The following is a 12,474-nucleotide window of genomic DNA, read 5'->3' as shown; positions in this document are numbered from 1 at the left end:
TCATTTTTCTTAAATTTTTACGGGTTGGCATGGCACATTTTTTTCTTTTTGTAAAATTTCTCTTTACGGAGAGAATAAATGCAACTAAAGCCAGCAACTTACCACCAGCTATTTATTTAACTTCTGAGAACCTTCATAAGCATTATCCAAAGTGTTCTCATAATTCATAGGCAAATTAGTTAAAAGACTATTCTTGCTCATGATTTTTGCCCTTTTGTTGCTTTGACATGCAGTGGCTGTGCAATGCTGACAAGTCTATTCATGAGTCAAGATTGAGATTAAAGTATGTTGGGTTCTTATATGCCTATCTTTTTATAAATTAAACCGAGATTTTTACATACATGCAAATGGAAAACATATCTCCTTAAATTTAATGTGTGATGATTCTCATGATCTTTTACGGCATTTTTCGGATCATTATATAGATGCTTAGCAAGGGGAGCAAGAGCTGTGCTTCAAGTATATCCTGAAAACCTAGCCCAGTTTGAGTTAATTTTGAGTTATGCAATGCGTGCTGGATTTGCTGGTGGTGTGGTTGTTGACTACCCACACAGGTACGCCTCTATTCAGCATGAACAATTTATGACAGGAGTTAAAATTGCCTCCTCTTTTGCGTCTGTATTCATGTTTTGTTAGATGGATGCCTGAGTTAATGATGCAGGGTATATCATCGGCACTGAGAGTTGTTTCTATTCCATGACTACATATACTTGCATCAATGCCTTTGCTGTTTTTGATGAACTTGTTTTAGATCGATTGTTTATGCTTCTTGTTGGACCATCTGTTTTGAAGTTGTTTAAAAGAAAAAGATTAACAGTCCCATTTGCTGAGTTTTGCAAGGCAATAGAATCTGTTGCATTAAATTGTCTACAACATTTCATGATTACTGGTGTTGTTTTTCTGCTATTCTGCACTTGTGGGCATATTCATCTTAGCGTTCAATTCTTTTTACCGTATTAATTACCTCTTGTACTTTGCATTTGCGTTTTTATTTTTGTTTATGATGCATTCGCCCATCGATTATATGCTTTTGTTCATTAGTGCCGGGAAGGTGCTATTGCTTCTAACGGCACGGGATATAATTTTGGTGAAAATATGCATTCAGGAACTTAGGAGAGTTCAATATCCCTTTTAAGTGGATAGATGGTTTGAATTGACAATTCATGATATCATTTCAAGCGCTCTAACATGAACTAATCATCTTCTGCGAGTACCAAAACGAGAAAAGAATACCTTGTCCTCGGCACTCCCGATCCTGGTGGAAAAGGTGAAGATGGAGAGAATTGCTCCGATGAAGAAAATCAAACGGTGAGCCTATATATATATTATAGGCTAAACTCTCGAGATAATATTCTCGAACAAATTATTTTACGAGATAATGCTATCCCAAGATTAATTGCTCAAATAGGATGAAATCTACAATTTTGACCGTAGGTCGCCATGCCTTCCGGGCGACCTACTATGTGGCCAGCCATGCATGTCCCCAAACATAGGTCGCCATGCCCTCCGGGCGACCTTGTAGGTCGCCATGCACTCCGGGCGACCTTGTAGGTCGCCATGCACTCCCTCCTGCTCCTCGCGTGATTCTTCTTGCCCTCGGATGCCCTCGCATAGCTCGCTCGGATGCCCTCGATCGGATGGCCTCGGATGCTCTCGCATAGCTCGCTCGGATGCCCAGCGTGTTGGAACGTGCATGACACATGCAATCTCTCTCATAGCTCGCCGGGAAGACATGGCGACCTACGACCAATTGTAGATTTCACCCTATTTGAGCAATTAATCTGGAGAGTGCATTATCTCGTGAATTAATTTGTTCGAGAACATTATCTCGAAAGTTTTACCATATATTTATATCACACCACATTATTGCTCTTTTCTGGTCAATTTTTTCCCGAAAAAGGAAATAAATAAATGAGTAGATAAAGGTTTTGCAAGGTTTATTTCTTTGCTCATAGCTGCTTCAGTCGATTGTTCTATTTCCGGGGATTTGCAGGTTAGCATTTCGGACAGGCATAGACCCAGGAAAAAAGCAGAAAATAAACAAGGCAGGCAAGGGCAGAGAATGGGTGTTGAGGAAGAAGGAACAGATGAGAAGGAAGGGGAATGCTGTGCCCCCAGACACCAAGTACACGGCTCGAAAACGCAAAGCTCGCTTCTGACGACAATGGCTACCATGTTATAAGAACTCGTTTACATGGTAATTACTATGGTGGCTAATATATGTTTTTCGTTCTTGTATTGATATACATATCTTGCTATGTTTACATAGTGATAATAATTTTAAAGGTGAACTATACCTTAATCACTTGATTGTTAGTTATGTTATGTTTTGGTCATTGGATTAAAAAATATACTTTTTTTTCCGGTTGAAGGTGAAATTAATGGATGGATATATGATCGTTTAACAGTCAGTACAATAATATATTTAAGTACTCTTAATGTTTATATGTATTTATCAACTTGATCAATAATTGTAAAAATGACCATTGCCTTCTTTCAATTTGATCTCAAATTGTAAGACAAATAACCTTAAAAAAATAATGAATTGAATCGAACGTTGTGCGATTTTAAAAATTAAAATCGAAACTGAAACCGAATTACATAAAAATTACGATTTTCAGGTTTGGTTCGATTCGATTTTGTAATTTCTGATTGTTCATTATTTTTCAAATTCAATATTCAAATAAAGCAAATTTAAAGTTTAAATAGAGTAAAAATATACGAATTGAAAATATTATTAGTTTTAAAATTTTATTTATTTAAGTTGTCTTATAATAGCATGAACCAATTTATCTCAGCGATTAAAGGAATCATTGTTGTTCCTAGAGGTCATGAGTTTGAGCACCAGCGATTATAAAGGTGATTGAACGTTTATTGACAAATGGTTGATAGTATAGTTAGAATAAATACTATTTGTAATCAGTGGCAGATTAAAAAATTTATAAATGAGGGTCCAAAATTTTAATTTTCTTTTCTTAAAAAAATAAGGGGGGTGCTAAAAAATATTTTCTTCTATTTTTCTTTAACATATTATATTAAATTTCACTTTTTTCCCTAAATAATGGGGATGCGCTTGACCCCTAGGGGGCTTAGTGCATCCGCCCCTGCTTGTAATCATCTTAGCTTAATAGAAAAAAATGTTGTCTTATAATAAATTCAAAATAAATTTGTTTTGAATAACTACTTTTTTAATTCATTTTGGTTTGGAACAAACGGATTCCATATGAAAAAATCGAAACGAGTTATGTAATTATACTTTTAAACCGAACCGACAATGAGATGCAAAATAAAAAAACTTAAATTGAATCAAACTACATAATTTGATTCGGTTTGGATCGATTTTTAGGTTTTCTTGATTTCGTTGCTCAACCCTACAAGATAATATCAATTCGAAAGACTCCCAACCATTTAACATTGAACACTCAAACATATCTACAAACATCGTGCTCGAACCTGGAACTTCTATGATAACAACCATTCATTAAACCATTGGAGTTGCTTGATTCATGAAACTCTCAGTGAATTAATAAAAAATAAATAAAAAATTAAGATAAAAGACAGCAATAAAAGTTTAAATAACTAAACTAACAAAGTTGAGGACAAAAGATGGAATTCTCTTCAAGAATCAATCTTTTAATTGTAAATGAATATTTTAACCGAGTATTTAAATTGTAATGTTTAGAAAAAAGGGTGATCTATTTATAATAAAATTAATAATTGAGTGAGCTGCAATGTATTTTACTCAAAAATTAAATCAATTTAAGATGTCCACATACAGGATGACGGTGCTGTCATTGTCAAAGAAAAGAATTGGGACGCCACGCCACCCTTTTCATCCTCTCAAAGTATAATTTTTTTTTCCTATTTTAATCTTAAAAAAATAATTTCTTTAATTCGAAAGAGTTTCTTTCTGGTTGCTGCTTATTTTCACTTGCATTTTCCTTTTATCCATAATAATTCTCTTCGTCCCATTTTCCCTTTCTCCATCTTCAAGCAGCCATGTCTTTCAGAGGAGTAAGTTTCTCTTTCTTATGACTCTTTTAGATCTGATCTGGTTTGGGTTCTTTTTATTCTCTTTATTTTAGCTTAAAGTTACTTGATTTCTTATTTTCATGCTGAAACTTAAACAAAGTTAAGGTTTTTATGTATGTATGTATGTATGTATGTATGCATGCATGCATGTATTTTGGTGAGATTGAATCTGCCATGACTGGTTATGTCTTAGCTTTGTTCTAGTAAAGTTATCTCAACAACGAAAGATTTGATTTTGTACTAAAAAAAGTGTTCTTTTTGCATATTCACCTCAATTGTAATGGTAGCAGAATTAGGGTTCTGAAGTGTTTTTGATTGGTCTGTTTACTTATGAACTTGGAAATTGTATTTACATTGCATAATCCGAGTTGGAAATTAAGGATTGTGTTGGAGAATATTGTTTTGTGTCCTTGCACATTTGACCTTCTTAAAATTTGTGAAGCTTTCTCGCTCGAATCACTCACCTTAGCATCTTAGACCTGTTCTTATAGAGTTGGTTGAACCGAGTTTGATTTTCTTTTATAACATTATTTTTTATATTGAAATTGGTGCACATTGAAGATTGAGCATCTGTTTCTGGTTTTAGGCGAATGCGTCATCTGGCATGGGAGTGTCTGAACACAGCAAGAGCACGTACCTGGAGCTGCAGAGGAAGAAGGTGTTCCGATACGTGATATTTAAGATCGACGAGAACAGAAAGGAGGTTGTGGTTGAAAAGACTGGAGGTCCATCCGAGAGCTATGATGATTTCACTGATTCATTGCCTGAGGCTGATTGCCGCTATGCCGTTTTTGACTTCGATTTTGTGACTTCCGAGAACTGCCAGAAGAGCAAGATCTTCTTTATTGCGTGGTCAGTGTCCCTTTAAGTTGCAGAATAGTTTGATTCTGTGGAAAATCATGTGCTGCATTTGCATTATAACTCAGCAAGTCTAGTTTGATGGTAACACAACTTTCTCCATGATTGGAACACCTTTATTATCCCCCATTGTGTTCTGCAACTTGACTGAAAGCGGAAGCGATTATGGCTGAACAATTATAATCCTTATTCCACATATTTTAATAGTTTTATTGTTTGCAAATGGTATTTTGTTTGTAAATTCATTTATGCCATGGTGGCTTCTTGAGTAGCACAAGTAATATCGGTCCTGCTTATCTGATCGAATATCGAGTCAAGTATATCTGTGCTGGTTTTCACTTTAAGGTTCACTAAGCCCAAGTTGTTTGAATCTGCGAATAGGTTGCAGGAAAAATCATGAAACGAGTTTTCTTTTCATGCCATTGACGGTTGATGTTTTCCATATACAAGGCTGACTCAATGTTATCTTGTAGGTCTCCTTCTGTTTCAAGGATCCGTTCCAAGATGCTCTACGCAACATCCAAGGATAGGTTCAGAAGGGAACTGCAGGGCATTCATTATGAAATTCAGGCAACTGACCCGACTGAGATGGATCTTGAGGTGATCAGAGAGCGTGCACGTTAAGTGTCGAATACCATCACTGATTTCGCTTGCTTAGAAAATTCCCGTGCTTAAGTGGGTTACTAAGTGTAGTACTGTAGCTATCTATCCTTATCACAATGCACATATGTTATTGTTGTTAAAATAACACCTGAGAAGGCTGATTTCGAGCTCCGGGGTTCAGAACTTTGGGCTCCTCATTGCTGTGATGCTTCTCAGGTGAAGATGGGCGTGTTATTAGGAGATATTTGAAGTGTTATTCTTTATTTATGTTGTTTCAATCTTTCATTTTGTGTCCCTTGAATATATTTACAAAGATATGATCTTGGAAATACATGAATGAACTCGGAAATCGAGTCCGAGTAACAGAGCCGGCTACCGTCCTGAAAACGATGGGATGCCTTGAAAGTCCACAAAGATGGCCTAAAATTCGCCGGGTTTTAGATGGAAAACCTAACAACCTCTTGCTAGGCTTTGAGACTAGTTTGATCATCCTTGACTTGTCAATGGTATTAAAAAGAGGATGATGATTAGGTCAAATTTTGTTAATAGTCCCTGTACTTAGGGTTGCACATAATTCGGATTTCAATCCGATCCGGATCGGTTTTTATCCGATCCGGTTTTTTCCCATAGAAAAAAAACCGGTTTATAAAATAACCGGTTCGGTTTCTAACCGGTTTGGAGGGCCGGATATCCTAACCGGTGTAATCGGTTTCGGTTTTAAAAAACCGGTTTTTTTAAAAAACCAGTTATAAAAAAACCGATTTTAATATTCCAGATTGCTCATAGGGAACCGATTCCCCCCCAAGGGGTATCGATTCCTCACTGAATGGTTTGGCTCCGAGATTTCCAGAATGCTCGGGAGGGAACCGATTCCCCCATAGGGGTACCGATTCCCCCTATTCAACGGTCGAAATATTTGAATTTTACACTTAGGGAACCGATTCCTTATGAGAGGGTACCGATTCCCCCACGCTCTAAGCATTTTTATTAAATGTTTTCACACTTAAACGGCTATATTATCTTCATTAATTATCACTAACGTTCAGAAGTGATTCAAGGTGTATTTAAGCAAGCTTAGAAGTCATTGATCAAAGACAAGAAACATCAAGCAACTAGAATCAAGAGAGAATCAAAGAGAAAGCATCAAACCTCAAGTTCGATAAATTCAAATACTTAATTGAAATACTTAATTAACTCAACATAATTGAAATACTTAAATACTTCCAAGTTTTGATAAATTCAAATACTTAAAAACTTCCAAGTTCGATAAATTCAAATACTTAAAAACTTCAAGTTCGATAATTGAAACAAAGTTTACGATAATTGAAATAAAGTTATAAAATAAACTACATTGCCATCTCTTCTTCATCATCTTCGCCTTCTTCGTTTGGAGGGGATATTCCAAGTTCGACTTCTTCAATGTGTAAGTTTGCTTCCAAATCGGCATCAATTGCATCTTCTAGGGTGGTGATATGTTGCTTACGAGCCGCTCCATCCAAATAATCCTTTAAACAAATGCATACTTCCACCGACTCGGGACTTAGTCTTGATCTCCGTTGTGATATAACCCTGTCACTAACAGAAAAAGCGGATTCCGAAGCTACCGTAGAAGCTTGGACGGTTAGTAAATCACGGGCCATGGCGGCTAAAATCGGAAATTGTGCTTCCTTTTCTTTCCACCAAGCCAAAATATACAAACTTTCAAACTCTTCAAATGTCATTTTTGATAGAAAATCGCATGACATGTAATTTCCCAACTCGCTACTTGGGGTGGTAGTACGTGATCGTTTGGATTGGGAATTTACAAGAGTGTTAAAAAGATTCAAATTTATGTTACTTGGACGTCTACTAGATGATTCCGCATTCATTCTCATTTGATCGTGTATTACACTACTTGATCCGTATTTAGTTAAATAAATTGCAAACATGTCTCGAAAACATTTGTTAAAATAATTTATTTGGTTTTGGACAAAGTTGGGTTCATCATCGGTTAGATTAAAAGCAAACGCAATTTGTTCAATTAGTGTTTCAACCCCACCAACATTTAACGTTGGGTTTAAAGCGGCGGCACAAGTAAAAATGGGGGGAATCTCCTTAAAATATTTTAAAAGTTTTTCCTTCATTGCAAAGCCAATTTCTTGAAAAACTTCGGTTTCAAATTCAAAGTCATTTAGTCGGGTAGCCAACAAAATATTTGATTAAGAACCAACGGGCTAGTAGGGTAATAAACACCGGATAAAAAAGTTGTTGCATTTTTAAAAACCTCAAGCAAATCGGTTATTTTGGCTATAGTTTCCCAACTCGAATCCGAATAAATGTCTGGGACATGACCCCTCTCGAAAAGCCGATCGTGAAATGTTTGCAATGTTTCCCTTTGCCTTAAGGCAGTATGCATCATCATCCAAGTTGAGTTCCAACGAGTTGGACAATCCAAATTAGGACCCAAAGCTTTTTTATTAACAGACTTACAAAATCGTTTATAATCATTTAGTCTTTTGTTGTTGTTACAAAGAATCGATTTTATCATTGTTTTAAATTCTAATCTAATTGGCTCAATAACCTCCAAACCGGCTTGCACGGATAAATTAATTATGTGTGCAACGCAACGGGTATGAAAAAACGCACCGTCTAAAATCGGTGAAAGTAATATTTTCAATCTTGGAACCGCGTTTGTATTATTCGATGCATTATCAAAGGATATAGAAAAAACTTTATTTCTAATTTATAAAGACAAATTACCCGTTTTAAAAGTGTAAATAAATTAGCACCGGTATGCGGCTCACCGAATAATTCAAACGCGATTGTTCTTTTCATCATTTGCCAATTATCTTGATCTAACCAATGTGACGTAACGGCTAAAAAAGAATTTCCGGTATTATGAGGGGAACTCCAAACGTCACATGTAAGCGACACACCATAACGGTGTTCTTGGAATCCTAAAATCATTTTTTCCCTCGCCGTACGCCACATTTTTATAGCATCTCTTCTAAGGGTAGTACGACTTACTTGAGTAACGTGGTTGCATTAGTTGTTGAATTGTTGTCGTGAAATCTTCATCATCAAAGTGGTCGAACGGCAATGCTTTTGTAATCACGAACTTTGTAAACGCTTCTCGTAATTTTTCGTTGTCGTAAACAAAAACACCACCTTGCGGTGTAAGATTCGATTGACTAGGATCCGATCTTGAGCGAAGTGCCTTGCATGATTTTGTCAAATGGTTCTTCAACGTTGTGTTTCCTTCCGATGCAAGAAACTTTAGACAAAGTTTACAACGCGCCCTCCTCGATCCATTTGACATCTCACATAAATCGTAGTGATCCCAAATATCTTTGTTTCGAGTGTGTTCGATCACTCTCACGACTTCAAGGTTTCCCCCGACGGAAGATTCAGCAGTGTTACTCATGATGAATAAAAAATTACAAAACTAAGATTTGAGAGATGTTTAAGTGTTGTGTAATAAGATTTGAGAAAGTTGTAATCAACCAAATACATCCCCAACCTATTTATACATGTTTAGGATGGTAAAATAGTAATTTTTTAAAGAAAAAAACGGTCAAAAACGGCTATATTAACGGCTAGTTTTTTAAACCCAGACCGTTTTTTTTTTCCGGATAAAAACCGGTTTTTTAACCGGTTTTTTTCAAACCGGTTTTTTATCCGGTTAAAAAACCGGTCTGGGTTTTTTTCTCCAAACCGGTTAAAATAACCGGTTTAAAAAAATCCGATCCGGTTAAAAAAAACCGGTTTTTCCCAAATCCGGTTTCGGATATTTTTTTTTCACAAAATCAGATATTCGGATTTTTTGTGCACCCCTACCTGTACTATGTGTAAGTTATGCATTTAGTTTTTTTATTCTAATTTGGTTATCGGCACTCTTATACTTTTGCAATTAAAACTTATTATTAGCTCCTGTATTATAACCAGAAATTTAAGCACTTCAAAATTTTTAAAGTTTTCGGCTAGGGCAACATTCCATTAAGCCCCATAAATTGTATACTTTTATTTAGACCCCTTAGTAATTTTGAAAATTCTCATTAAGCCTACCAAAATTTTAAAAAAATTTAATTGGACGCCCAAAATTTTTACGAACTTTTCATTAAACCCCTCATTTTTTAAATTTTCAATTAGGTCTCTAAATTCTGTCAAAATTTTAATTAGATCCTTCGCGAGCTGATTTTCCACCTATGGATTTAATTTTTGTTTCTAATTTGATCATTTAGTTTAAGTAATTTAGTCATATTATCCCCATGTTTGAATCAGGTCTGAAATTTCAAAATCCGAAAAGTGCAGTGATTGACATTGACTAGATAAGAGTATGGGGGCTAACTCCAAAACTTAGCACAGGGATTGACAACAGAATTTCACCTAATGTTTATGACATGTAAATAAGCAAATAAAAATGGCAGGCATGCAAATAAGCAAACTTTGATTCAAGTCATGCCAAAGGGGTTGAATTTAAGATTCTCAACTGTTCTAGTTTCTTGTATGATCATCACGAAAATGGAAGCTAATGAGAAATGTTTTGATTCAATCAATCAAGTTGCTTGCAAATGAATTAAAATCACTAAAAACATCAGTTACAAAACCTGGGATTTCAGGCTTCTGGCTGATTGCTTCTTCTTCCTACATGATCTCAATGCATTCATTCCTCAGTTAAACAGTAATAAATAAAAATCTATCACATGACCAAAGTGTCAATTGAATGAGACAGAGAAAGACAAAGATAGGAAGAAAAGAACCACCTTATCTTGAGACTAAGTTCACAGTGGATCCACAAAGCAGACAAGATATGACTTCCATCGTTAAAACTCCCCACGTGATCTTGACATATACAAAGGATCCATAAAGCAGCTTCCTTTGGCATTAAGACATTGGTTCAATTATGTTTACCAAAACATTTTTGTTTGTTTTTGCTTAGTTTCTTTCATGGGTTAAAAAAGAAAAAACTGGGTCTTGTCAAGTTGTGTTTTTATCTTGGTTTAGTTGTGGTTTAGTTGTCTTTGTTTTTGGATAACATTCTTTAATAAGAATTAGTAAAGTAATCACTTTTTTTTCTTCATCAAAGGTCTTGGCTTTGGTTATATTTTGTAAGCTTCTGATGTTTTTGATTGGTAGAATTGAGGGATCATTGAAACTGGTAGGGTAAGTCTTAACTGTGACAGGTACTTTTGATTGGTTGGAAAATCTGGTTTTTGTTTTTGAGTTCGAGTTGCTTTGTATATCATAAATCTGTGGAACTTGGAACTTAGTTGATGTTCATGTTTATGAGTTCGAACACATTGGTCTCATCGGGAAGATCTTGTTAGATTCAACATGAGTAGTAGTAGCAGCAATAAGACAATAGTTTGGTTTAGGAGAGACCTTAGGATTGATGATAATCCTGCTTTGGCCGCCGCCGCAAAAGACGGTGGCATTTTCCCGGTCTATATATGGTGTTCCAATGAGGAAGAGCAGTTGGGCTGAAGCAATCTCTTGCTCATCTGGAGCACTCTTTGAAGTCTATTGGTTCTGAACTTGTGCTGATCAAAGCACATAGGACTCTTTTAGCTCTTTTGGACTGCATCCGCGCTACCGGCACCACTAAAGTCGTATTTAATCATATTTATGGTATACTCTAATTCCTCTGATGATGTCGTTTTAATTATTAGCAGATACTTATGTGTTATGTGTGCTGTTCTTTCCTAGATCCGGTTTCGTTAGTTTGAGATCATAACATCAAAACGAAACTGGCAGAGGTTGGCATTTCTGTGCAAAGCCATAATGGAGATCTGTTATATGAACCATGGGAGATATACGATGAGAAGGGGCAAGCTTTTACGACATTTGACGCGTATCGGGACAAGTGCTTGAACATGCAAATAGAACCCATTTCACTTCTTCCCCCATGGAGGTTGTTTCCTGTTGCAGGTAACTTTGAACAGAATAACATGTAATCCGACTGGTTCGTTCTTGATAGTGAAACTTGTGTAACAAGCATGATATATAGTGCACAAATGAGTTACTAGTTTGCTATAAGCTTTCCTTATCAGTGACAAGAACCATAGGAAGGTGCCCAATCGAAAATTTGGGCCTCGAAAACGAAACAGAAAAAGCTAGCAATTCATTGTTAGGAAGAGCATGGTCTCCAGGTTGGGGAAAAGCGGATAAGGCTCTAACCGAGTTTGTTGAACGGAATCAATTCGACTATTCGAAAAAGTAGGCTTAAGATTGGGGCAATTCCACGTCGCTTTTGTCTCCGTATCTTCATTTTGGGGAGCTAAGTGTGAGGAAAGTTTTCCAGAGTGCACGGATCAAACAATTACTATGGTCAAGAGAACATAATGCTCAAGGGGAAGAGAGTGTAACCCTTTTTCTAAGGGCGATCAGCCTTCGAGAGTACTCCTGATACCTTACTTTCAACTGTCCGTTCACTCATGAGCGACCTTTGTTGAGAAGCTTGAAGTATTTTCCTTGGCATGCTGATGTCAACCGTTTTAAGGCTTGGAGACAAGGTCGGACCGGGTATATGTTAATCGATTCAGGAATGAGGGAGCTTTAGGCAACCGGTTGGCCACGCAATCGAATACGAGTTATCGTTTCACGTTTTGCGGTGAAGTTTCTTATTCTTCCATGGAGATGGGGAATGAAGTATTTCTGGGACACACTATTGGATGCCAATTCAGAATGCGATATCCTGGTTGGTAGTACATCTCTGGCAGCTTACCGGATGGTCATAAGCTAGAACGACTAGACAGTCCGCAGATATGTCAAGATCCCTAAAAGAATAATAGAAACAAGTATTTTCCTGAGTTGATTTTTGTTTTCGAGTCAGATTCAAGGGTCGAAATTCGACCTTAAAGGTGAATATGTAAGGCAATGGCTGCCGGAGCTAGCTAGGATGCCAACCGAGTGGATCCATCATCCTTGGGATGCACCTCTTACTGTGCTTAAAGTTGTCGGTGTGGAGTTGAGGTTAAACTATCCAAAACCGGTAATCGATAT

At 36.5% G+C, this 12,474-nt stretch overlaps 1 protein-coding gene, 1 long non-coding RNA gene and 1 pseudogene across 2 annotated transcripts; all 3 read left to right on the top strand.

Moving 5' to 3' along the window:
* Positions 1 to 267: 267 nt before the first annotated feature.
* Positions 268 to 1,298, top strand: LOC120178461. The gene is made up of 3 exons (XR_005521516.1): positions 268 to 283; positions 426 to 554; positions 1,212 to 1,298. It is a non-coding gene; the product is annotated as an uncharacterized LOC120178461 (long non-coding RNA).
* A 2,572-nt stretch (positions 1,299 to 3,870) lies between these two features.
* LOC120178463 (actin-depolymerizing factor-like) lies at positions 3,871 to 5,769 on the top strand. Its single transcript, XM_039184299.1, has 4 exons — positions 3,871 to 4,014; positions 4,619 to 4,884; positions 5,364 to 5,526; positions 5,594 to 5,769. Exons 1-3 carry the CDS (start codon positions 4,000 to 4,002, stop codon positions 5,512 to 5,514), a joined length of 432 nt encoding a protein of 143 aa, XP_039040230.1. The 5' UTR covers positions 3,871 to 3,999; the 3' UTR covers positions 5,515 to 5,526; positions 5,594 to 5,769.
* A 4,782-nt stretch (positions 5,770 to 10,551) lies between these two features.
* Positions 10,552 to 11,448, top strand: LOC120178481 (annotated as a pseudogene).
* Positions 11,449 to 12,474: the final 1,026 nt, after the last annotated feature.

The sequence above is a fragment of the Hibiscus syriacus genome, unplaced genomic scaffold (genome assembly GCF_006381635.1).
Source record: "Hibiscus syriacus cultivar Baekdansim isolate YM2019G1 unplaced genomic scaffold, ASM638163v2 tig00112350_pilon, whole genome shotgun sequence".
In the NCBI taxonomy this organism is placed as follows: Eukaryota; Viridiplantae; Streptophyta; class Magnoliopsida; order Malvales; family Malvaceae; genus Hibiscus; species Hibiscus syriacus.
The sequence above is the reverse complement of the archived record's forward strand: the minus strand, read 5'-3'. Positions and strand labels throughout refer to the sequence as shown.